A 27,086-nucleotide genomic window follows, 5' to 3' on the forward strand; every position below is an offset into this window, starting at 1 on the left:
CAATGAGAACAATATAAAGGCTGAAAGAAGAGAGAGAAACAGAAGGATATGCTCAAAGGCATAATTATTTAGGCTGATAAGTCACACTGTATTGGAGGTATGATGAAAAGATGGTTGGTGATGTGACCCAATATATTTGTTGCAAATATTTCAGGATGGAGATAAAGCAGGTCAGATAAACAGCAGTGCATGGGATTTCTCTGTTGTCATGCACTCTTCACCACAGCTCTTCCCTCAGATGGAATCGAGCGTCCATGAGTAAAAGCACATCCCTGATGGCATGGGGAGCTGCTGCAAAGACCTGATTCCTTGTTTATCAATTTTTCCTAAACCATTGCAAAGGTCTGTGATTGCAGGTGTGATTTATGTTGCAGCCAGGGTGATAAAAAGCAGTTTCAGAGTTTTAAAGCCCTAGTTCCTTGCTGGGGTGAAACACACACGTAGCACTCGTTTGGTCTGTGACCTTATCATCAGTGAAAATACGAAATGAGCATATTTCTAAAGTCATATGTGTTCTTAAGAGCTTTATTGCATCAGCATTTCCATCTCTATTTGTGTTGACTGAAGGTAATTTCTGACTAGTTTTTACAAAACCGAGTATAAAGGGATTGTTTCATTGTACTGCTTTGTGCAAAGAATATAACTAGAAAGACACTTGTAGTGTCAAATCTGGGTCTCTCATCGGTAAGAGATGGATATGCTGAAATGTGCAGGACTTTTGCCAACAACCCTTCCTCTGCAGTTTTCCTGTCAGAAATTAAGAATTATTTGGGCATGATAACATAGCTGTGGCACTTTCTGAATATGCAATCAAAGCCTTTGGAATAGGGAAATACGTGGCAGAAATTATGTTGCTGTTATTAAGCTTCAGGTTTACATTCATGGCCTGGGAGTGATGTGGAGCTTGAAGTTCAATAAAGATTACAAGTATTTATTAATTCTTATGGATTTTAAAAAATAAGCATGTGCTTAAGAGCTTTGCTCTCATTAGGCTTCTGTCCTTTTGGTTTTTCAGTTTATGGAAACCTTGTATAATATTTCAGTTCGAGTTGGAAGAAAAGCTTCCTCCAGAAGTGCTGTTACTCTTTGGCTGCATCCTAGAGATGATATGATTTCCCTGTGTCTGTGGTTTCCCCATAGAGAGGGATCTACCATGTTTCATTTCCTGGCAGATTTAAACCCCACAGCTGATAGGCATCACAAAACCTCTTGCCATTTGATGCATTTTACATAAAATGGCTACCACGTATGGTCTGCCAGCCTGCGGCAGATGGCTTCCCGCACATAACACACAAACTCCAATCTTAGGGAATTTCTGTAACTGCCAATTTTTATTTCTGCACAAATACACTGTCATCCATCCAATATTTCAAATGCACAGACAAAGCATGATGCTCACCAAAATAATTGCTTCACACATAAAGGCAACCATGAGAAGCACCTAGTAGCTGCACTCTGAGAGCACGGACGGGGCATTTCTAAGGAGATGCTTGTCCCTATCCTAGGGGATGGGCAGGGCAATATTTCATGGGGTCAAGAGGACAATAGCAACCCCCTTTCTGTGCTCGTGGGCAGAGACATTGCTAAGGGGACCCATAAGCAGTGGCAGAGAACTAAGACCACAAAGGGAGTGGCGGAGCGGGGAGGCCCTCCATGCAGATCCCACTGCCACCTCCTTGCCCAGCAGCGTGGTGCCCCTGCTCCCCACCGCTCACCCGGCAGCATGGACACACTTCTACGAGGAGCAGCAGGCAAATACCACAAGGGAAACACAACCACGAGCACTCTCCCGGCTAAGGGTTCATTTTAAGCCCAAGACACAAAGCCAGTTCAGATTTCTGAATTTTCCCATCCTTGTTCACATCGCAGTGGTTGAGTAAGATCTGGCGGAACTTGTCTAGGTCCACCCCGCTAATGCTGGGCTGCAAACAAAAGAGAAAAACACTGCTAAGAGAGAAAAGAGCTGTGGATTTCCCCAATCCTGTGCGATGGCTGGGAAATACATCCCAGGAGGAGCAACCAAGCCTGACCCAAGTCAGCTCATATGAGGTGAAGAAGCGAACAGAGAATGGGAAGGGGGCACGCTGGAAAAACAGAAGTGGGGGTATGGGACTGTGGGTAACTGTATGGAAATGCAACATGGTTTTTGTGCTTAATCAGGGCCATCAGTATCTGATCCATACCAAATGAAAGTTTGCAGAAAGACCAAACTATATTTGTATCAAAAACTATATCTTGGACTGCATCCGGAAACTGAAGGTAATCCAATGCAGATGGACTCTGCTGTTTGTACAAAACTGGTGACACACTGGGCATGGTATTCTTGATTAGAGGTAGAGCTCAAGTAATTTTCAAGTGTAGACCTGTGATGAGCTAATGAAACATGAGGTCATGCTGGTGAGCACCATATCCATAGTGAAAACAGAAGAACTTCTGATGAGTGATCCACATTGACACAGTTTGTGGTGCTGTAACATCTGCCTAATTCAGAATATGGGCTAGAGTGGACCTTTCTTAAATACAGTTGCTTAATGAAGCTGTATTAATTTGCCAGGCAGAACTTTTGTGATATCGTGAAATGCTCTGCAGTGAAATGCTGAAACCATGACATTCATTTCTGCTGCTGACCAAAGTGAGATTTGACTCTACGTTCTTACTAGCTTCCCTATCTATGTAACTTTTTCAAATTGAGCAACTTCCTCTCAGAAATACGGAATACTAATAAATAGAGCCATGAAGTTACCTTCACCAGTTCCATCATGTCTTTGACAAACCCATCCACTTCTGGGCCTTCAAGTGCTCCTGTTTTACTCTGAAAGATGGAAGAAACATCAAAACACTCCAGTAAGCCAAAAACATGACAATGTTTACTGGTCAGTAGGTTCACTCAGCCACTGAGCTCCAAGATGCCTTCCATTTTCTCAAACTTTCTGTTCCCCTCAAACAGTAGTAACCTCTCCCACCATTTTGTGAGGCTTTCTGGTCACCACTCTGAACGAGTTGTGTGACTGTCAGAAATGGCACTGAATTGCTGATTTCTAACAGGCAGTTAGGAGGCCATATCCATCCTGGGCCAGGCTCCCTAAATAACTCTTGGGTCAGTACTGCAAGAGGTTTTATTTTTCAAGGTGGTGATGCAGGTCCCAGACTGCCAGAGACTGCTACACTTAAAGCCACCATCCTCTCTGCAGCCCTTGCATAATGTGCAAGGAGATACAGCTAATGCAGCAGTGCCAGCCGTGGCGATGGAGAAAGTCAAAATGGGTCCTTTGCCATGAGGTCTCTGAGCATCGCTCCCCTCTATCGCCCACCTTGCCCCCCAACATGGTGCCTGGGCCACTCTGGCCCATGGGCTTGGGTACAGCTGCAGCTCCTGAGTGACCCCCACAGCACCCAGTGGGAGGAAAACTTCTGAGCAGCGTATGCTAAATCTGTGTCATTCAAAGGCCGCAAGGGAACAGCCTCTGGGACTCACAACATCATAGTGTGCAAAGATCTTCTCAAAATCTCTCCTCCTTTCTTCTGTGCTGCAAGCCTGAGTGTGGAGAGGACAAACACATGAAAAAGAAAACAAAAAGGATTCAAGTTTGGGCCCAGGTTACCTTAGCTAAGAGAAACAGGATTGATGCATCAAAATATAACGCTACTTACATCCATTTTAAATTGAAGAAGGAAATTTTCCTGGAGCGCCAGAATCCTGAATAGAGAGATTTAAATTACGATCTTTCCACTTTATCATCTGCACACAAGCTATTCTGAACTCTTCTGGTTCGTAAAGCAAAGAGATTTTAGATTATAGGCCTTTAAAAAAAGAAAATTGCCTGTGGGGTGATTTACAGAGGGCTGTTACGGGAACACATGCCTCCCTGACTGCATGATGGGGAGCAGCGGGCGCCCTTTGGCTCACTGCAAACCTGCTTCTTAGCACCATTGCTTCTGCCAGAGCATTTCCGGTGGTCCAACGCAATGGAGGTGGTCAGCCTCCGAAGTGGGAGCTACCAGACAACCATTCCTCATAAATGGATTGCTGCGCTGCATTAAAGGGAAGAGTAATTTATCGCTCTCGGTTGGAGGGGGAATCGGTGGCTGTAAAAGTAAAGGACGAAATAATACTGGCCTGAGCACCAAGACTTGCCAAATTCCTCTCCTTTCTCCTCCTCCTTCCCAAAGCCCCTCACAGCACTGATAGAAGCTTTTCTCTCTCCAGCTGCTCTGCTAACCCAGAGGGTTTTAGAGCCTGTGACAGCGGGTGTGCTGAGCCATGTCTGCACACTGAAGGGTTTGGGGTGTGAGAAACGTGCTCACACCAGAGAGGAGCCTCAGCTGGCACGGGGCAAGGGGGCAGTAAGGAACCGTATTTAAGAGGAAAATGCAACAGCAACCACCTTTTAGATATTCTCCATTCTGCCTCTCTTTCTCTTCATACAGTCAGTGGTCAAAGTGAGCTGCCACATGCACTGCAGTGATTTGTGCTGGCATTCCTTGTGATCCCAAGCAGAAAGTAACAGTGACAAACCAGCACCTCTCTCCTCTCATCCCCCACACCAGTTTTAAGGCTGTATCTGCACTTTCAAAGTCCCATTCAGTCATTGCACATACATTTACAGACAGAGGCATATTGTCTATCTGCATGCAGTGAAAATCATATAAAAACCTGTGAAGTATCAAGGACAGAAAAGAGACAGAGGCCCGTGACTGAGTGCCCAAATTCATTCACAAGTGTCTTCACCTTGTCTCTCCAAATCTTTTCTTACTGCCTTTGGCAAGCTCCTCTGTGGTGGCATCTTCACTCCTCAAACAAGTGGCAAAAACTCTTTGCAAACCCTGCTGTGCATGATGATGTGAAGTATATGCACATCTGTGACCCTGCTGAAGGAGACGTCCATCCTTCATTTGGAGAAATGGTACACTGGCTGCTTTGTCACGTCCTGAGGAGCATCGCAGAGGTAGCAGGGATCATGCCAGAGCGTGTTGGTGATGCACAAATAGGTCCTGGCATTACTCAGAGTCACTGGCTCCAGGTTCTCAGACTATTGCGATGGGATCATGCATTAGAGACCTGGAGTACCTACATCAGAGTACCTGATTTAATTTGAAAGGAGGTAGGACTCAAATGCACATCCCCAGAGGGAGATAATCACCTTGCCTGGGTCTGCCAATCTGCCATTGCAAGCTGAAAAACCCCATCAATATTATTAAAGTCTACCTTGCCAGGTCATTCAGGTCCAGCCGTCCATCTTTGTTTTTGTCAAAGATCTTCATCTAAAAATCAAGACGACAGAGATAAAATAGACAGGCCATGAGGAGAACACACATACAAAAAAAGCCAATATACATTTCTCTGTGCCCTGTGCCCTCAGCTCTGCTTGCTCGGGGTGCTTACCCAAGCCCCAAGCAAGGCCCTGTCCTCTGCTAGCACCAAGGGCAAGGGTGGCACAAGAGCATAGCAAAACCCTCCTGCTTTCTGACAGCAACAACCCAAGCAACCAAACGTCAGCTCTGCTCCTTTCCTGCCTTACACAGGGATAAAGACAGGTCTCCAGCAAACGCCTTAAGAAACAAAATAGTGGCCTTGCCATGGCCCCTGATAAAAACGCCAGAAAGAGGAGGGAACTTCTAAATACTTCCAGCCCCACTCCGTCTTTATCTTTTGCTGTTGCCGTGGCTACCAAGTAGCTGAAGTGCAAATGTCACCTGCTGATAGACACTCCAGTTGGGATTTTCCGCCTGTAAAGTCAGTGGGCTTTGCTTGGCTCACAGTCTGCCATCGGAAAGCACCAAGACTGGGAAGGAGATTCAGGCTGCCAGTGTCAAGAGGTTAATCTGTGTGAATATAAAAGTTAGCCTTTCCTAAGTATTATCTTTTCCCTAATATGATCTTTTCGATGAGTCACCACCAGATTTTATTTATTTATTTGTTGTACGTGGTACTGTGTTTTTCTGCAAGGCACAAATAAGAGTCTGTTACAGGGAAAGAGGAGACGTTTAACAGGTGGGAAACCTGAATAACTCATGGCTCAAAGTCCTAGAAAAAATGAATTCCACATTGTAGGGGGGGAAGGTTAATATTTTACTAAGATGGGTTGCCACTCTTCGTCAGATACACGGTAATGGAATATGCTTTAATCTTACCTTCATGAATCTCATTTGCTTATTTAATGGCTATAAGTAACCAGGTCAATATAAATCTTTGGTGTAATTAATTGCACACCTGCTGGAGAAAGCCCACACCAGTCCCCATCTCAGGTGGCTTAGAGGGAGTGTTCATTATTTTCTCCCATTCTCTGTGCATCTCAGAATTACTGTCTTAAGACTAAAAGCCAGTGTTTCAGCCTAGGCTTCTGAATCAGATACACGTTTCCCTGTGATGCTTCAGGAAAGCAAACACACAGAGCTTTTTGGCGAAGTTCTGCTCCGTGACCACGAGGTCCTGAGGTCCATACAAACTTGCTGATAAACACCTATAAATGTTGACCACGGTGGCAGCTTCTGGGAACAGGACAGACCTGGTAAGTCCCAGTCTGAGAGGCAGAATTAGGGTCCATTTTTCATTTCACGTAGGCCTGTCTGAGACAAGCCACGAGTTTCTTTTTCAGTGAAACCTCTCGAGTCTCATCTCCTTTTTCACAGAATAAATAAATAAGCACCCTAGGATAGCTGTTCTTGTCTTGGGACTTTGAGTGTCCTGCCTGCCCTGCATCTGCTCTACTTTGTGGGTGCAACATGTTTTCATGGTTTCAGAAGCTGCAATTAGCCAGGAGGCTGAAGAGCTTTGTGCACTCTTAATGAAACAAGCTAGATTAGAGGTGATGGTTTAGATGTGAAAGTCTTTTTGCTTCATTATCAATTTTCTGAGCTGGTGGTTTTCAACTCTATCCATTTCTGAACCCTTTACTATATTCCAGCAGTGTCACAGACCCCATTAAAACACATTTGACTGCAGAAATAATACTTTCCTTAGTGGAACGTTAATAAAAAGCAACATTCCCAGTCAATTTGCTTCATTTGCACCCAATCTTTGAGCTTAACATTAAACTTTCTGTGGTCGACCACGTCTGCTTACAGCAAACCAGCTCCACTCTCTGATCTCCTTCACTCAGCTCTGCTTTTGCAATACCAAGAGAAAATCTTTGTGTTTTCAAATCTTTTCACCTTTTTCTGTAACAAGTATCCTGAATAAAATTTTCAAACATATGCAATATTTAGATTGCCCATACCAGTCAACAGAAAGAAAAGTTTGGCTGGAAGAACTAATTCTTTTCTAGTGACTTCCACATGAAAGGTGGAAAACATGGAGGGAAAATGGAATAGTGTTCACTGAATTAGTTCAGGCACCACAGCTAATAAGATAGACCTAATCCTATTATCTGGACAACTGGAGCTCATGCATACCCACTACATGGCAATCTTGGGCTGCATTACTTGGGAAAAGCCTGGGGAAATGTTTATTAATTAAACTTACAAATTTCAACCATTGATCTGATCTGCTAATTGTGTACATAAGTACACAAAGAATGACAGAGGACACTCATCCCATATGACAAAGTGTACATCATGGGAGAAGTAGGTATTTGGAATCATTATGAGATTGTTTCTAATTTGAACTTTTTCCTTTACACACCATCTTGATATGTTAAACTTGATGGATTTTCATTTTACACTCTTGAAAGGTATATTTATGCTGCCAGACTGATATGAAACATCTCAATGTGGTTAAGGATAAGGTCTGGCATGTTTAAATAGCACTCGGTTTTACTAAAAGCTTTGTTGCATCCAGCAGTATGCTTTATAAAATGATGCATTTATTTTACTGTCAAGCTACCCCGTGTTTTAAAGTGTTTGCACAAATTAATTCACTGACATTTTAATGGCAGTGCACCAGGGAAGTCTTAGCTCTGTTTGTCTGAATGTGGTCCATGCACTCTGAGGTACACAGAGCATAAGTAAGAGTTGTGTTTGAAAAATAATAGTGTTTGTTAAATCTTGGTTTTTTAAGTGCAAAATCAAAACTGCCGTTGGCTTTGAATTCAGCAAAAGACGTATCTCTGCTTTTCTGGTCTGATAGTGTAAAGAAGGCCACTGAAACACCAGGATGTAACAAAGACATATGTACTTTGAAGAGCAATATGATTATAAATCTGAATTATTTTCCGTGACAGAGATAAGGGGAGAAGTAAACAACCAAAATAAAATTCTATGATCAATAGTGTTACTAAAGGCTGCTTTTAATCCTTCTCTGGTTCTGGTTCTCTGGGTGTAATAAAGTGTTTTATCCCTCAGGTAGGACACAGGAAGAGTTGGCTCTTGCCTGACCTCCTACTCTCACAAATATATATATATACCGGGGACATCTGTACTGGACAGCTGTAACTAAAATTGGGCAGTGAGTACAAAAGTTATTGAAGGTGTATAAAGACAGGCACGTGCCCGAGTTGCAGAACTACCTATGGCTTCTTTCCTCAGGGAAGGTTTGGGGCACAAAGGATTTTGCACAGTGATAGGAGGGCCCTGTGGCCAGCAAGTTACCCTTGGGAGAAAAGCTCAGTGCTCTGCCTGACCAGATTGCCTGTGTAATCTAGAGTCATTTAGTGCAGTATTTCTAAGAGTGTTTTGGTTCCTAAAAGACCAAGGCGTTATCTGCTGGGGTTTTCAAAAGCCTGCAGGCTCCTCAGTTCTGTCTGTTTTGATCTTCAGAAATGAAGTTTGAGCTTAAATGGGATTTTCTGCTTCCCCGGCTTATGTTACAGCAAGTATGGCACAAAACTGGAGGCGACAGCACCGCTGAGATTAACTCTAGAAGGGACACAGGAAGCGAATTTCCCTCCATTGTGTTCATCTGCTGTGTGGGCCCTCTCTTTATCACACACAGCAAAACAATGAGAGGACTCGCACCCACCCAAAGCCAGGAGGAAGCTCTCTAGGGATGCAGGGGGTGGTCCCATAGTGGTTGTTGTCATTAGGAGTTGTGATAGTTGCAGTGTCAGGGCATCACTGGAGATGCAGTCTCTTGGGGGTCACGGCATCCTTATGGAGCCACCTTGAAGGGAGACCAGTACGGACCACTACCAGGAGAAGGGAGGTACAAAGACTGCTCCTGTAGGCAACCAGGCTATACTCCACTCCTATTATATTTCTGGGGCTTTGGGGAGTTTGCTCAGTGTGTTAACAAATGCAACAAACTCTGATTTGTTATGATTTGAACAAAGATATGTCTTTCCATTATTACACCATTTCTTTGGTGTTCTTAAGAGACTTCATTATCACAGATAAGCTGGTTTGGCCAGTAAGTGTTAAGGGGCTCAATCACCTGGATTTTCTGTGCTCTGATTTTTATTTCCCTACATAAGTACAGTGGCATTGGCACTGAACACAGACAGACAGACAGGCAAAGAAGTGACCACGCTGAGCCTCCAGCGGAGACAGAGCATCTTCAGGGAGAAGTCACCTGTTCCCCTTTGCACTGAGAAGACAAGGAGCCCTTAGCTAATCAGCTGCAGGCTCGTGCTCAGGGTATGCAGCTCAGTCCCCAGAAGAGCCTTTGCAGATAAGCACAGCAGGACCTTGGCATCATTACAGCTGGGAGGATTTCTATATTGACTTCTCTGGGGCTACGATTTCATCCTCAGCCATCTCCATTTACTGACTTTCAAATGCTGTAGTAGCATGTTTTTCGTGACCAATGCTTGTTGAATTATTAGTCACTGCACTTACATTATTGCTCCTCTGGAATTTAGTTCATATTCATTTACAATGTTTTGCTGAAGTACACGGCTATGTGCATACACAGGTATGGAAGCTGTCATCACTCATGGCAAAATATCGTTAAATGTATGTGTGAGCTGCACGTTCATGGGCTGAAACTTCACCAGGACTCAGAAGCCTAAATACAGCTTGACTCAGGGGGCTGAGGGGAGGTGGGGAGGGATGGTGAAAGGTTGTTGGTACTGCTGTCATCCTCCACAGACTGCTTCTCATCATGAAGCAGTAAGGGGTAAACTTTGATTTCTCCAGCAGAATATTCTCACCGAGCTCTTAAAACCCTCCATTTTCAGCTATGGCCACCCTCTCTCCCAGAGCACACATTGCAGGACCCCTGGGGTGTCTTGTCATGGCCCAGAGAGGCTCAGAGCAATACAAGGCTTCTCTTCTGCCTCCGAGCACCTGCTCCCTGCCAACAGCTCTCGGTTCTATGCCCACGGGAAGACGACAAACCCACAGGCTGTTTTCAAGGGTTTAGAACTACACATGACTGTGCATCTTCTCATGCAAGTGTGTGCATGTAAATAAATATTAATACACACTTAATGACTGTTAATACAAACGTATTTATACACAGGCATGAAAATTAACAAGAACTCTGCCTGCAAAGGAGCTTCCTTAGCAGAGGGTTGCTACTTTAATTCTCTCACAAAGACTCTTGAGAATTCAAATGTTTTTCATGACTTTCCCTAGTGGCTTTAGTGCTCTTTAAGATTTGATTTAGGAGACTCACAGGGCTTGTGCAATGGCAACGTGTTCACTACCTGTTTTCTCTCTAAGGGTTCATCAAACCCCTGATGTATATCAGTGTTCTCTGAAGAGAGGCTGCCAAGGTCACAAGGAAACAGAATAGCCTCTTCAGAAGTGGCTTTTAAGCAACCTGATAAAGTGATGTTCCTTTCTATAGACAACTAATCTCTTCCAAAAGAAATACTTTTTCCTTCTTGCCAGCTTTTTTTAATGTGGTATAAGATCATTCATAGCAGCGTTAGTAAGTGGCAAGTATTTAGCATGCCCTGGTAAGTATGATATCTGCTCACACCTCTCACAAGCTAAAGCTGCACAGAATCATAAATGGCTTTTTTTTTTTTTCCTCATGCCTGAGATAGCTTCTTTAAAATGATAGCTCCTGTCTTTTCCCATTTATCCTTATCTCCAGATGGCTCTAGGATCCACTCAGTATATCAGTAGCTGCTTAAGATGCGTGCAGCCGGCTGCGGATGTACAGAAAAGAGGGCAGAGATCTGTAAAGTCCTATGGAGACAGATGGGTTTACAGCTCCTTGGGACATAGCTTATTTCAACTGAATGCTATTACAGTGGCATTTAAAAGCCCTGAGTAGGATAGATGGGCCACCTGAGAGACCCTGTAGCCGTGTGCAGCAGAAGCAGGTCCTTGTCCCGAAGACCTTGCACTCTAAACAGAGAGAAGGCTGGGAGCAAAGTAATAGGGGAGAGAAATATAAGTATTTCCACTCTGCAGTAAAGGGATTGGTGCTGCTTATTGCTAACGATACAACAAAAAGTCCATGAAAGCCTGATGACTGGAATGTAAGGGCCACTGTCCCCCCGTTTACCCAGAAAGTGGTGATCAGGGCAGAGTCCCATGGGAACTCTGCACTCCAGCAGCGCCCCATTCCATGTGGAAAGCAGAGAGAGAAAGCAAAGAGCTCTCATTGCCCTTGGCCTTGACATTATACTTTTGCTCTTGGCTCCTCAAGTCCCTTTTTGATCCAGCACTGCAAATGTAAGACTGAATCTTTCTTCCCTCCTTGTAATTTTGCCCTCCTGCTTCAGATAAGTTCCCATGCAATCACTTCATGCAGCACAGCTGCTACTATAAAGATGCTGTCTATGTGGATACTTTGCTGTGATGCACAGAATTCATATCCTCTATTTTATTACAGGATATCACTGGGTAAGATTATGCATGTTGTAGTCTCACATCCTGCTCTTGGGATCAGGTGTGTTTGTAAACACCATTGATCTTCAGTTTAAAGGAAAAAATTGCAAGGAAAAATATCATCGGCCATATTCTCATTTTCTAATAACCATTAACATCCCTGATTCTTTTGGCACTGCAGCTTTGTAAACTTTTGTCCTTATGAGCCAGATTTGCATTTCAGATGGTAGATTTCCCCAGATATACAAAGCATCCCTTTTCCCAGATCAAATCATATCCTGTAGTGTAAAGACTAAACCGCCTCTCCAAAGATATAAAGCCAATCTATAAAAAAACATGGGAATAGAAACCAGACCTCCTGGCTGCCAGCCCCAGGCTGCATTGATATCTAGCTGCGTTGGGGCAGCAGAAATCACAGATGTTTCTTGGGAAATTACTGGAAGGGGAAAGAAGTTGGGGGAAATGAACCGCCCAATGTCTACAAGCTTCAGATCGCCTGTTCCCCAGCACCTGATCAGAGATTAGCCACCAGGGATGGAAACCTTAATGGAGCGGCATAAAAGCTATTTGCTACCTGCAAGCACTACCAGGAAGGTTTTTTGTTCTAGCTGTAGTTTATGGGGTTTTATTGTTTTCAAGCTCTGCCAGCTGGAAAATAATTTCTGTAGCTTGCATTCCTCTCCCCTCACTGTCCTATAAATATGAAAAAAATGTACACTCTTCTGTAATGGTACAGTTTTTCACTTTGCTCTACGGGGTCACGTGTCTAGGCACAGATGCACCATGCATACATAACATGGTATCGCAAAATATGTGGGCAGCTCCTTGTTTGCTTGCACACCAAGCTGCTCTTTAGGTGCAAACACAGATTTTGTTCCAAGAATCAAGGCAGTCCCACCTGAAAATCATTTAGAAAATTGCAGTGGTAGATGTCTGCTCGTGGAACTCAAATGATACCCTTGAGAACGACATCAGAAATGAGATTTTTTTTTTGCCTTTTTTTTTTTTTCTTAGATGGTTAGCTATAATAAGTTGCTCTGAAATCCAGGTGACTGCTGCTAAACTTACACCAAATATTATATTGCTGATTGCAGGATAAAAGCTATATTGTGATAAGGCAGGGGAAGAGTTGAAGCTTTCAACCTCCCAGCCTTTCAGGGAAGCAACAGGGAGCCAGCAAAGCTTGCTGGGCTTTGCAGAGCAGAAGAGCCAGAGACCTACGTGTCTTGGGAGCAAAAGGATTTACTAGGAGGGAGGGAAGGAGGGAGGGAGGGAAGGAGCTGGAGATCTGGCTGAGGCTGAACATACCTTGAAGAAGGATGGACCTCAACTACTGTTTTTAAATTATTTAAGGCTCAGTTTGGCACAAAGTTGAGCTATTTTCTCATAATAAACCGTTCAACTCATAGCAAAAATATATGAAATGCTGTTCACAGCTGATGTCCAGTCCAATGCAAAGAAACAGGAGCAGCATGTGCTAACTCTCCACAGGGATCTCTTGGAGAAGATACACCTTTTAAGGGGGCATTTATGATCTATAGATGTTGACCCTGAAGAAGCTTTTTAAGCAGTACTACAATTTAAACAATATTAACACTGCCGTTTCTTACCATAGTATCAGTATATTCTTCCAGCTTTACTTCAGCAACCATCTTGTTATGCTGCAAAAAGAGATCTCGCAGAAAATCCTGCAGTAAGGAAAGAGAAATAACAGTAAGAAATTCAATACAAATTCAGCAGGGTAATGTGAATCTAAATTCGCATTCCTGATTAGTACCAGTGTCTTCAATTTCACATAAAGTTCACATTTTTTTAGATGAAACATATTTTTTCAGGTAAATTAGAAAATAACCAAATTTACCCAGAGCAGGCATACTGGAATAGGTCAAAGTTAACTCACAAAATAAGCAAAAGATAACACTAAGTCCTGCAATATTTGCTGACTGATGTCAAATCAAAATATTTGCTATTCAGCAAAACATTTAAGCACCTTGTACGTCTTCATTGGGGCACAGGGCAGAGCCATATGTCAAGAGGTCAGTGCAGGGTCTGCAGCCAAGGGACAGATTTCTGTGCCCAGCTAGCTCAAATTGTTTGGGTTACAATTTCTGAACAGGCTTCTGCCTCAATAGCCTGAGCTTTAGAAAGAAATCAGTGTTCAGAAAATCTGCAGGCTCGGGAAGAGGTTATCAAGAAATCCTATTAATAAAGCACAACGGCTTTGGCTCTCTTTAGCTGGGAGAGGCACATAGGCAAAGCCAAGTTGAGGCGTGCTTGGGGGGCTCCTTGGGGGCCACCAAGACAAGTAGGGTCAGGGGAAAAGGCAAGGGGGAAGCAGGACAGCAAGGGCAACAACAGAGCGTTCTCCCTCCCAGCAGGGTCCCTGCAGCTGTGCCAGAAAGTTGGAGGGTCCCCAGCTCTTAAATTGGCCGTGAACAACATAGAAATGCCATTCGTCAACCAAACAAAAAGGCAGCAAATTGGTGAAGCCGACAGAAAGGCTCCTGTTGACATCAGTGAGCTGTATATCAAGCCCAAAGAGACTTGTTAGAATAACTTACTTTGAGCTCGCCAGCTGAAATAAATCCACTGCTATCAGCATCGTAACTGCGCCAGATCTGAATGGAGATAGATTGATATGACCGCATAAAAATTACTGTTAATCATCTGTTCGGCTGATAGATCGTAAAGATTCCAATCAGGACTTCCATAATAAGCAAGCTGTTGTATTATCCAATATTTAATTAATTGTAGAAGAAATAAAATAAACTTTTCACACAATAGCTTTTACTCTCACTTGGATGCTGTACATGTAACATGCTGCTATCACACATTTAATGCAGACACACTGTCTATAAAAGGAAGAAAAGACTAAGAAACCCCTCCGTGTTTCTTACCTAATTTGTACATGCAGCTTCTCTTATTGCCCTGAGCAAAATCCAAGGCTGTAAAAAACTGGCCATTGATCTGCAGAAGTCCCCAGTTTGTGTGTGAAATAAAATAAACTTCAAGCAGCCTTGGAAAAATTGAACTTTTGTACTGGGATACTTAGGGGCAGAGAGTGGAAGGAGACTGGGAACAGTTAAGAAAACCTTATGGGTTTCTGCTCCTCAGTTGACCTAGCTTATGGAGATTTCCACCTCACACCCTGCCAGGATACTGCGCGAAGCGGTGTAACCTTCTTCACCTGAACAGGTCAGAATGTCTTCTCCTTCCACAATAACCACATATTTCCCATGCTATGTTATACAGAGGGTGGAAGTGTACATATGAAGAAGCTGTTGGTGTGCAAGGGGAAGAGACAATGTAGAGATACAGACCCGCATGAATTCCACACTATTGTCCAAGGGAGTTTCCCGTCGGAAAAGCAGCAGAAAGTTCTCATCATCCGGCAAGATCATATTTGCAAGCTGGGAAAAAAAAAAAGACAACTGCATAAAAAAACCCAAACCAAACCCAAACCATGGAAGTAAAGATATGAAAGAACTTGGGTGGCTGCTGATCCAGTATAGGAAATATAAGCTGGGCATGTTGTTGCCTTGGAAATAAACCACAAATCAGGAGATCTGGGTAATGTAATGCTCCATGAGTGACCTCATCCCCATCCAGACTCTATCTCCCATATCTACCAATTCTGCGCTAGGTCCTAATTCTCCCTCCTGTAAAAGATATCCTGAGCTGGGGCTGGGGAGAGATACCTCTTGGATTTGCAAGCGTCCATCTGTGGTGACATCGTAGGCAGACATGAATTGCTCCTTCATCCTCTGAACTTTTTCTTCTGTGATGGTGTCCTGCCGTGTGGAAAAAGACAAAGGCATGAAATCTCTCCTCATTCACAGATAACCACCAGGATCATTGCATCCTTACATTCAGGGGCTAATGCTTCTAAAAACCCACAAACCCACCACCTTAGATGAATTTTTGGAAGCTAGTGCTATGCATAACTTTGTAACAACTAAGCTTTCAGTTGGAAGACCAGTGTCTGGAGATCCAAAAATATTTTGGTGACACCTGCTTCTTTAGCCAGCTATTCCCACTATATCACTGGGATTTGGTTTTGCAGTGGTTTCCATGTTGCTTATTTTCATCCTGTGCTGTTCAGGAAGATGTCCTTATCCTTGAACTACATCCCTGTAGTTCATTAGATCATCAGCCTTGAAAGGTGTCAGTGGAGCTAGATTGTTGCTTATTATTGCCTGTCAACTGGTTCAAGACCTGGCACCAAGCCCTGTCAGTGCTTCTGGGTTAATAGCATGGGATTTCAAGCAATTCACATTTCCTTTGCATCTGCTCAACCCTATAATCAATTTATACATAGTGAGGAGTATTCAGAACTTGTCAGCTTTTATGTTTTGACAGGCATGGCTGTGACAGGTGAAATACAATGCTTAGGTTCATCAAGCATGATTTTTTTTTTTCCTTAGCAGTAACCATTAGGGTATTTGGTCTGACTGGGCTACACAAAGTACAATTTCTCCACCCTAGGGACAGGCTTCTGGTCAGATGAGATTTGTGGCTGGGCTGGGAAGCTCACCCAGTTAATCTCTCACCAGCAATAATGTCCAAAGTTACCCTCCGCACCCACACTGACCAGGTCCTGGCTTGTCTCCCAGCCCCATGGGAGGTGGCTCTCTCTGGGAGGGGAAGGAGGGAGGAGGATAACCCAGACTGACTCTTGGCATCCTTTTGTAGAATTTTTTTGCAAGAGAATAAATGAAGTCACATCAAAATAACCAAGAGGGAGCTCTACTCTAGGAGTGGGAATGGGAGGATAGGGGCACCCATAAGACTCATAGTAGGACAGGTGGGGCACATCCCCCATGGGCATCCTTGTGGCTCAGTGCCAAGGGTTGGCAATTCCCTGTTAAGAGTCAAGGTAACTGTCCCAGTGGTGAACTTACAGGGACATGCCTGCAGTGGAGGTCCCCCTCGCAGGGCCTGGTGGTGATCCTGAGTAGGTGCCAGAGCAAGGCTGCAGGATACTCCATCCCCATGGTGGTGGCACTGGGTGGTGCTCACTGCCAACCTCCCTGCGTGTGGGCATCGAGGGCACAGCACACCCCTGACCACGCACATACAGTTTTCTTTCCCCTTGGCATTATAACTTCCACTCGTGTTATTTAAATTGCCTTCTGATGGCACCTCGACGCTTTGAGACACCTCCCTGGCATTAGACAAGCCTATCAGTTGCCGACTTCAGTAGGCTTGTAAAGTACTCTGAAATTATCCTCCTCCGTGCCCAGTAGGATAAGTTATTTCTGAAACGATAATCATAGCTGATATTTGAAAAGTGCGCTGTGGAGTTCAGACTAGTCATTTGTTAAGAGAGCTTATGGCTAAACTTTGTGTCTGCTATTAACCACTACTCATTGAACTTTGAGTGGCAGGAACATCATTATCTGCATAAAAATAGGACTGCCTCTTTTGTTTTTTTTAACTGACTCAAACTATGGGATACATCAAGTAAGTACCCAAAGTATTTACAGTATCTACACAGCTTTAGTCCATGGTGTTACACTACAGTGCTTTTTCCAAATTGGACAGTATCTCTAGGTTCATAAATATTCTACTTATGCAACACAAAAGGTGATGGACCTACTGAAACCCAATCTTTAGTCCCAAAGAATAAAAGCAAAGTAAAAGGTACTGCACAAAGTGGTTTTCCCAAGATAAGAAATCAAGGCAAAACTATTTGTATATTACAATTTTTTACACTGAGGATGGTACATCTTCGTTTATGATCATTAGGTTTCAAAGGTGACCTTTGTGTTTACAAAAAAAAAAACAACAAAAAACATCCCAGAAGACTAAAAAAAAAGGTCAAATAAACCATGCCATTTCAAGCAGAAGGTTGGGAGACCTGGTCTCCAAAGTCGACCTACTGGTGGTGCAGACCAGTAGCTTGCTCTGATTGCCTTTCCATTCCAAAAACATATAAAAGCTTGGAAAAATCCTCACACATAGTCTGCATGATTTGTTCCTCTTGTCCAAGCAAGGACATGAACTGCAGACTCCTGCTGTATTTGCTGACTCTGTAATCTGATTTTGGAGGTTTGCAGCCAGTGGTGGGATAGCTTAGGCAGGCTGCAGGGCAGAGACAGGACAGGGGGGTAGATGTCTGGATGTGCCTTCTGGTCCCTCCCTGAAGGCTTAGGGAGTTCAATTCTCTGACTTGTTTTGATTTTGTTCATGTATGGCTTTGCCTCAAATCATGGCTTTGGCATTGCCACAGTGAGGCAGCAACTGTGGCAGGTTCAGCAGGAACCTCATGCCTAGACAAAAGTATAATCCAGAAACAGAGGGAAAAAAGTATTTGGACAGAATTATTGTCTATGTAATATTCCATAAGCCAAGGTAGGATTTTACTAGCCAGAGATGTTGTCCTTGGTCTTATTTATACTGGTGCCATATCCTGGGAGCCCTAGGAGGGGGCACTCCAACTGGGACTCCAAGCTCTGCTCAGAAGAAACGAGAGGGACAGGGACAAATAGCAAGCAAAGCCAGTCAGTGGGGAAATGAAGGGAGACAACATGGGCAATATTAAAAATTTTAAAAGCCTTGTGGATATCACAATCAATTACAGTCACGTGACTATATTTAGCAGATTGTTCTTCAATAGTGTTAGTGGTTCATACAGACAAGATTCAGGTATCCCTAAAAGGGATTAAATGACTATTGGCAGGTAAGAAATGACAATTGAGGCAGTTTGTGCAGGCATGGCCTGGGCAGGGATGCAGCAACCAGGCAGCTGTGGGAGAGGGCATTTCTCACCCAGTGCCAGGGCTGGGACCAAGCTGGGATGCTGGGGCAGTGAGAGGCTGCAAAGGGGCACCAGCTTGGCCAGGTGCTACAGGGGTCTCCTCACTGCCTTGGCTACCCCATGATAAGGTTGCTGAGGCCAAAGGTAAAAACCTGACAGCTCAGTGGTCGAGAGGTCTGACTTTTTTATTCTCTGTCTTCAGGCTTGGACAAATATTTCCTTGCCTCCCAGAGCTATGATAGAATGAGACAGATCAGGAGCAAAAGAGGAAGAAGGGCAGACCTCCAGGTGGGCACAAGGAGGGATGAATGGCATTACACAGAAATAGAGGTGCTACACTGGGTGCTATGGCCACCAGCTTCCCTGGGAAGTTTGTTTTTCCTTCCTTCCCTTTAATTATTAACTCGCTGTTCAACTATAAATTGCAACAAACAGGGAAGCCCAAAAACCAAACACGCTCTGCTTTCACATGCTTCAGGCTCATGCTCCATTTATCCAAGATCTGTGAATTACAGGGGAAGTAATAATAAAATAAAAATAAAACCCAAAACAACAGAACACCACGTTTGTACTCTGGAAAGCAACTGTACAAATAGTACGATACAAATTCATGTCTCTTGTCTCGATGAGCTGGGAGCAGGGGAAATAGTTTTGCAGCAAGAAAACAGCTGTAGCTGCACACAGCTTTTTTCAGTGGAGCTAATGCTGCCCTGACTGCGTTGCCCATCTCAAGCAGCAGATCCCTTCCCAGTTTCAGAGCTTTCTCAGGTGTTCGCTGTGTGGGCTAAAATTTTGCTGTCTTGTTAGCAGCTAGATAAAATTTCCCTTTTGTGAACACTGTTGCATCCTTTCTGGTAGCTGCCTTTATGGGAAGGCTTTTTTGTCATTCCTTGCTTTCCCTGCTGCATGCACCTCCCTGAGTTTCTGGAGGACAATTTAATCAAGAGGTAATAGTTCTAATTCACAGAAGAGCACAATTTCCCCTGAGCTGCTGCCTACTTAAGGCAGAAACAGCTTTAGAGATGCTCATCTTTAGCATCAGTCAGCGCTGTAATGAAGAGGATTCCCTGCCACAGTCTGGAAAACATACCTGAACCAGGACCTGCCTCCAGTTTCACTCAGGATTGGGGTAAGGTAGAGTGCAGTTGCTGAGAGAGCAAGTGCTTGGCAGCAAAGGGTCTTGCAGCTGAAATAAAGTCCATGCAATATCTTCCTGATGCTCATTTAAGAGGAAAAAAAAAAGCAACCAAAAAAAACCCAAACCCATCTGCTAATTTATATGAAATATATGATGGTCATTGGACTATAATAATAATGGGAGCTAGCCCAGAGCAGTTGTTTCATATGAGTTGTAAAGCTTCAGCTGCCCTGGTCACAGGTCACATGCTCACAGCTCAGATGCTGTGTGGTTTCCAAGAGGTGCTGCATCTTCTCGCTGCCCAGTCAAGGAAGAAATCCTTACTACGTATCATGAGAATGCCATGTCATTTTTGTCCTTATAAAAGCACATAATTTAAAATATTGCTGTTCCTAAATTTGTTCAAAGTATTTGTCCTACATTTCTCAGGGTTAAGGAGTAAATTTCTTATTACTGTTGCTCTTCTACAGAGATTAGAGGAGAAAAGCTTCTATGTTTCAAGTTACTATAACAAATGAATTTTCTGCTTTCTCCTTTCCATGTCCAGTCATTGTCTTTCCTTCTGTGAAAACCCTTTAAAAGTATTTGGAATCACAAAGGTAATCTCTTTTTTAATACTGCTTGCAATAATGGAAAAGGCATGCTCACATTTTTTAAAAATCTCCACAACATTTAATGACTCTTTGGAAACCTGTCTGTAGTCTGTCTTCTTTGTTAACCCATTCCTTTTATATTGTCGCACTCTTTGCCTCACGCTAATTAAATTTTTGCTCCGTAAGGGATCCATACGCTTGGCAGTGGTTTGCCTTGGTGAAAGCACGACTGTGAGTCATTTGTTTTGGGGGGTTAAAAAGCAAATGTATGGAGCACTGTGGAGCCTTTCCTACTTGATGAAAGGGGACGTCTTATTTAATTCCTGCTGATCAAGACAGTCTTGATATGACTCTTGGAAGAAAGGGTATAAAGACCAAGAAGAAAATAAATGTAAGTGACTATTACAGCCTGTTTCTTGAAAAAGAAAAAGAGGCTTATCTGAAAATGCTGGCTTGAACATGTTTCTCCTAACAACGGTTCAGCCACATTTGATAGAAGGGCAAGGGTCCCAGAGATATCAAGTTCCTACAAGATCTATGAAAATAAATTACGTCTGCCAAGAAGGTTAGTTGGAAAACAAGCTCAACAACTGTTACCATGCCAAAAGCCACACAGTACAGAGAGGAGGCCAGCAAAGACCAGATTAGACATCAGTAACGTACGCTTTGACCTTAGAAGAAGAACGTTTTTTTGGCCAAACATTTCTTCTTTATATCCTGTAGCATTAAAAAAAAAGAATCACATGAATGACTTCATTTCATCCTTGCAGCTGTGCATTGGATTGTCTGCATTAGCATGGGATTTCACCCTGCAGCTCCTGGGCCAACTTCTCGTTTGGGCCAATCTTGCTGACTTTAACTGCAGTGCTATCATTTAAGAATTTGGCCCTGTGTTTTGGTTAGGATTTACAGTAATCCTGCATGCTACAATAGATGAGTGCTTACCCTGTCATCCCTTGTTGTCTTTTTGGTTCTTTTTTTAGCTCTCATCAGCATATATGTGGGAAATATTTTTTCACATAGAAGCCATCAGCATCCAACAAAAGCTATTACAGCCTTCCCTGTGCCATCATAACTTTGTGGTTAGGCTTTGGACTATTTTTTTGTTCTGCCCTTTCTGCTAGGCTGAAAGTTTTTTGACATGCCTTCAGGCAATGAAAACACAATGTGTCTGTTTTTTCCCATAGAAGTGTTGAGTTTGCATTTAGAAATACTTCCAGGCACTTGCAGTGCTCTGCCTTAATGTGGAGGGAAGGGAATAGGAACTGGTCAGGCTAATCAAGGCTGACAAAAGCCACACCTAAGGAAACAACTGTATTTGGCAATAATCAGAATCATAGAATGGTTTGGGTTGGAAAGGACCTTAAAGGTCATCGAGTTCCAACCCCCCTGCCATGGGCAGGGACACCTCCCACTAGAGCAGGTTGCTCAAAGCCCCATCCAGCCTGGCCTTGAACACTTCCAGGGATCCGGCATCCACAACTTCCCTGGGTAACCTGTTCCAGAGTCTCACCACACTCACAGTATTATCTTATTTGGAAGGAAAAAGCAAAAACAAATCCTTTATGGCTGTTGAGGGTGAGCTCCTGAAGATTAACTTCAGTCCCTTCCAGTCCCACTGTGCAGGTGGTCTATGGGCAGGGGGGTTATAACAAGACTAATACCTGTCTTGCCTGATCAAATTTACAGTTCAAAAATTTTTAAACATGGTATTTTCCAGACTTATAGTTAGGTGAAGGCAACTGGCTTTTATCTGAAAGTCTTCTGTCTAATTTTAGTTTAATTTAAGCAAAGTGAAAGCCTGCAACCATAATGGCAATGTGCATTTCCCTCTGTATCTGTGCAGACATAAAAAGTTTTATGAAAATTTTCAGTAATCCAAATGCAAATTTTATAACCATTCATCTATAAAACTCTTCTTGCCTAATTATTATGAGAATATACTTAAAGCTTCATTAAAACTACAGAAAGAGCAAGCAAGGAAGATCCTAAATGATCTCTATACAGAAATAAAGATGTATAGCAGTATAAGAGAGAAAGGCAGGGGCTGTGGTTCCTGTTTCAGTAAGACTGCTTCTTCAGTGCTGAAATAAACTGTCCTTTTCACTAATTTTACACCTCAGTATAAAAACTTATAGAAAACGCATGGGAAAGTGTCCATAATGTAGAAGACAGGTTTATGAGTGAGCCTAAGACAGCACAGGCAGCTCACAGCAGCAGCAGGTTGGAAGCTGGAGGCTCAAAGGGTTAGAGAGAAGTCATAGGAGTAATAATGGCAGCAGATGGGTAATGCCAGCTTCACCAGTTCACAAACCTGTGCTGGTGTGTGGCTGAATCATCCTCGGTTCTGCCTCATGTCCCCCAGACAAACCAAACCACAGAAGTGCCTCCAGCTGATGGAGAGTTTATAAACTCTAGTGTCATAAATCCTCAGTGTTTCACTGAAGCCTAATGGATACGTAACACACACGTGGAAATGAAAGCTGTGTTCTTAGGAATACAACAGAATAGGATAGGATAGGATAGGATAGGATAGGATAGGATAGGATAGGATATTTCATTTGGAAGGTACCTACACTGATCATCTAGTCCAACTGCCTGACCACTTGTTAAAGTATGTTATTGAGGGCATTGTCCAATTGCTGGGGGAAGAGAGACAGAAAGCAGCATTTGGGTTGGTTTACTGTAGGTCAATCTTTGCTGCAAAGTTTTCCCTTCCCCCCCTGAAAAACTCTTGATAGTTCAATAAAAGATGATGAATTAGCCTCCCTCGCTGGATGGTATTTCAAGTTTCCTTCCTCGCTCTGAGCCATCAGGAAGAGCTCTGCCTCTCAGCTTCCTGACAGGCTCCCTTTTGTATTGTTTTCCCAGCTGCTCCCATCCCTTGGCATTTAGTGTCAGCTGGGGATGCTGTGGAGTAGCTGGGAAGAAAAACAGAGCTGAAGGACTACAGTGGTCATTAAGAAAAATAACAGCTTAGAGAGCGCAGGGTGAAAAAATATAATTATGAACCCATTCGCTATTCAAGCAGAGACAACTTCCAGTGCTAATAACATTATTTATCACTTGTATAGCACATCAGACACAGTCACTAATTAATCCTTGTGACACATCTGGAACTTATGCCAGTACATATTACTGTCTCCCCCTTTCACTGTGCAAGCAAACTGAGACATTAAGAGCCTAAAGAAGTAGTAAAGGTCAAAACAACCACTAAAACATAGAGATGCTCAATCCCAGCTCTCTTCTAGTATCACAAAGGCCACTTTCTCTCTGTAGAATGGTGAAAACCAATGCAAAAAGGAACCTTTACCTTCCCACTATAACCACATGCCTGTACACCATAAATCATGTGAAAAAGAGAAAAATGGCTTTAATGGTGTTACTCTTTGTACAAAAAGTAGTAGAGACTCTTGCTTAACCCAGCAGTACAGGTGATCCCCATGCCTAGGGGACGGAGCAGGGGACTGCTCTCAGTCCCGCAGGACAAAGCTCCCTATAGGTTTTCTGCCCCCGAGGCAGACTGCCCTACCTGCTGCCCACTGCATGGGAAGGAGACCATTTTGTCCCTACACAATCCCAAAAACCAAAACCAGACTGCTGCCAAAGGGGAACAAGGCAACATGCGTAATCTTTTCACTCAGGGTAATACTGTTTGAGGGGAAATACTGCCAAAAAAATAACCAGAAACACTTGAGAGCCTGTTTGAGCCACCTGGCAGTTAGTGAGCACTGTCTTCCAAAATTAGCCTATTTCTTCTGTTCAATAGGGAGAGGGGGAGTTGGTTCTTTCTTCATTCAATTTGTGTTAAGCAAAACCTAGACAGAAGAAGAAAAGGAGATGCAAACTAGATGAGGGTGCTGGTTTAAGCTGGAGTCATCTGAGCAGTGGCATTTGGCAGTCAGCGAAACTGTCCTTGACTTCTCAAAGCACAACAGTTTGTTGCTAGAACACCCTCATTTTGCTAGAACACCTTCACTGCAGGTGACAGTCAAAAGCAACATATGACCCGCAGCTGAGGAAAGAAGTCCCTGTAAAATGTTGTGCATCTTCTGGTAGAACTAAGATGCAGAGAGCGAGAGGGGAAATGCTGCCAAAAATATAAAAGAAAACCAGTGAAGAAACCCAGAAACACTTGAGAGCCAGGTCTTGACCTTATGAGCAACATAATTGCTTGTAATTGGTTGGCTTCTAGCTATCTTCAGCAATATAATTGTATAACTTCTTCCTAATCATGATTTCAAATTTTCATAAGTTCTGCGTGCTGATACTTAACACAGTATAGTGGAGTTCACACTGATATCAGCAAGACCACAAAACCTGCTGTAACACACCGGGTTTGTGATGCTGGCTCCAAAATCTCACGTGAGGGATGTGCAAGAGCAGCTACAGGAGAGAGGAGCTGGAAGTTTCCTCTTGAGCTCCCCTCATTAGGAAGCTGCCCGCAGTGTGACATCCCTGGCTAAACCTTGGATTTATCACCAGCTGCAGCTCACTCTAGAGACTCCCACTTGGAGGTCCCTTGCTTCAGCGACCTGCTGCAACCTTAAGCTCGGCAGCCTGGTTTTAAGCCTCTCCTTCAACATTTCACTTTCACTGTCGCTAGATTCATTTGAGTGTACTTTGCTCTGATGTTTCAGTACGCCAAGACCAGCAGCTCCCAATTTCATCTTTTATTCCTGGATAAACAATTCTGAGCTTTTCAATTTCTCTTCAAATCAGTTTTTCTATGTCCCTAATGATTCTTAGCACTTATTGTTGAATCTTTTCCGATTTGCTTTAAAGTCTTTCGCCAGGGCTATCTGTTCATCTAACCCTCGATGCTCTAGAAAGACATTTCTGCAGAAACAACAATTTCAATCCAAATTTACTTGCAAATTAAACAAAAACTTGTTTGAAAAAATATTCACAGCCTCTTTTTTCTTTTTTTTTTACTATATCCACAAAATTCCAAGAATCCTAATTGGCTTGTAAGTATAATTCTGATTTTACACTTTATATTAATGAATTTATGCTTTTTATTAGCTAGTGACTTTTCATTAATTATTTTTTGCTTAAAGGAATCGTTTCATATGTTGTTTTGGCACATCCTCTCCTTCCATTTGGAAGATGCTACTCTTTTTCTCTTTCTAGTTGACCATACGCTCTGTAGTGAAAATATTAAGCCCATTATCAGAATATATTCTTTATGTACTTCTGAGCAGCTGACCTGAGTGGCAGGATTTCCCTTCGCTACAGGTGACAGTCAAAAGCAACATATGACCCGCAGCTGAGGAAAGCAGTCCCTGTAAAATGTTGTGCAACTTCTGGTAGAACTAAGATACAGAGAGTGAGAGGGGAAATGCTGCCAAAAATATAAAAGAAAACCAGTGAAGAAACCCAGAAACACTTGAGAGCCAGGTCTTGACCTTATGAGCAACATAATTGCTTGTAATTGGTTGGCTTCTAGCTATCTTCAGCAATATAATTGTGTAACTTCTTCCTAATCATGATTTCAAACCAATGACAGTATACTTGTTAATAATTGACCTTGGAAAGAAACCTACTGTATTAACAAAACTAATCAGTGCTCTCTTAAGTAAATAATCACTGTTGTCCCCCCCCTCGCCATGCCAGACTCTGTGCCGGTGCTTTCTCATTTGGTTCTGTTCAACGGCAGTAAATGACTTTCTCTCCACACTTCCAACCAGCCCTTTCACCTGGTGCCATCTGCCCTCTCACCGTGTCAGCAGCTGTGGGGCTGAAAACAACTGATCAAACTTCTCAGGTGACTGCACTTATTGTCATACCTGCTTAAATGCCACCTTGTTGCCAAGAGAAAAGCTCTTTCCCTCAGGGATTGCTAAGGAAGCTAGCGATCAGAGAACAACAAATACAAATCATCTCTCAGCATAACGACCTTTTTGCTCGGACTTCATACACAACCAACACGGTGCAGAACTTACTTCTGGTCCCAGTTTCTCCAGGAGATGATGGAAAAAATTGTCAAGCTCCTTCCCTTCTATGTAACCGTTGTCTAAATAAAAGTCAAATATATTAACGGTCAGGAGGCACTGCTTGAGGTTGAGGAACCATGTCATGGGCTGTGTGCAGGGACCCCAAGGCTGCATGACGGGGGTCTCAGCTGGGGGCCCTGCCTGCCCACTCATGGGGTGTCCTCTTCAACTAGGTCGGTTCAAATGTGTGTGGGTGCTGGGCTCAGCGTTGCAGAGCTCCCTCAGGAATTTAACTTACAGATAACTTTCACTGAATTTCACTGAATTTTTAGAGTTGGAAGGGACCATAGAGATCATCTAGTCCAACTCCCCTGCTAAAGCAGGACGACCCAGAGCATGTCAGATAATGTCACTCAGGACTACATGCAGTCAGGTCTTGAAAATCTCCAAAGAAGGGGACTCCACAACCTCCCTGTTCAGAACTTTTCCAGAAAGAAATCCACAAACTGGGACCACAAGAGGGAACAGCAGAAGGAGCAAAAAAGCAAAAACTTTGGGGTGAAAAGGAAGATTTTCAGACCTGGTGTTAGGGCATGAGGAGGAAGAAGGGAGGGGACTCTAAAACACCCGCAGGGCTCCGTGGGGATGAAGCTTGGGAGGCACCGGCAAGCACCCATTTGTGCAGGCACCCACACACGTGTGCCACGGCCGTCATCCCACGCAGCACCCACCACCACGCACACCCAGACGGGCACCCACCCCAACCATCACCCTCCCCACAACGTGTCACCCACCTGCGTGGGCAACCCCTGCGTGGCACCATCCGCCCCACCACCCGCCTGGGCACCCTCTAAGCGGCACATCCCCCGGAGGGACACCCACCCGCCCAGCAGACTCCCCCGCGGGGGCCACCCCACGCGTGTCCCCCGTCCCGTCCCCCCCACCCCGCTCCGTCCCCACTTGCCGTCGGCGTCGAAGCGCCGCCAGGCCCCGAGGAA

At 43.7% G+C, this 27,086-nt stretch overlaps 1 protein-coding gene across 1 annotated transcript in view; it reads right to left on the reverse strand.

Annotated features, from left to right (window-relative positions):
• Nucleotides 1–1,313: 1,313 nt before the first annotated feature.
• Nucleotides 1,314–27,086, reverse strand: part of SCGN (secretagogin, EF-hand calcium binding protein) — a 26,371-nt gene continuing 598 nt past the window's right edge. The window contains exons 2-11 of the mRNA XM_014938469.1: nt 26,098–26,168; nt 15,360–15,452; nt 14,982–15,071; nt 14,223–14,279; nt 13,272–13,349; nt 5,207–5,262; nt 3,652–3,697; nt 3,476–3,535; nt 2,744–2,812; nt 1,314–1,922 (exon numbers count right to left, since the gene is read on the reverse strand). Coding sequence (XP_014793955.1) covers nt 1,794–1,922; nt 2,744–2,812; nt 3,476–3,535; nt 3,652–3,697; nt 5,207–5,262; nt 13,272–13,349; nt 14,223–14,279; nt 14,982–15,071; nt 15,360–15,422 — 648 coding nt within the window. The 5' untranslated portion in view covers nt 15,423–15,452; nt 26,098–26,168 and the 3' untranslated portion in view covers nt 1,314–1,793. The remainder of the gene's footprint in view (nt 1,923–2,743; nt 2,813–3,475; nt 3,536–3,651; nt 3,698–5,206; nt 5,263–13,271; nt 13,350–14,222; nt 14,280–14,981; nt 15,072–15,359; nt 15,453–26,097; nt 26,169–27,086) is intronic.

The sequence above is a fragment of the Calidris pugnax genome, unplaced genomic scaffold, assembly GCF_001431845.1.
Source record: "Calidris pugnax isolate Ruff unplaced genomic scaffold, ASM143184v1 scaffold13, whole genome shotgun sequence".
NCBI classification, from domain to species: Eukaryota; Metazoa; Chordata; class Aves; order Charadriiformes; family Scolopacidae; genus Calidris; species Calidris pugnax.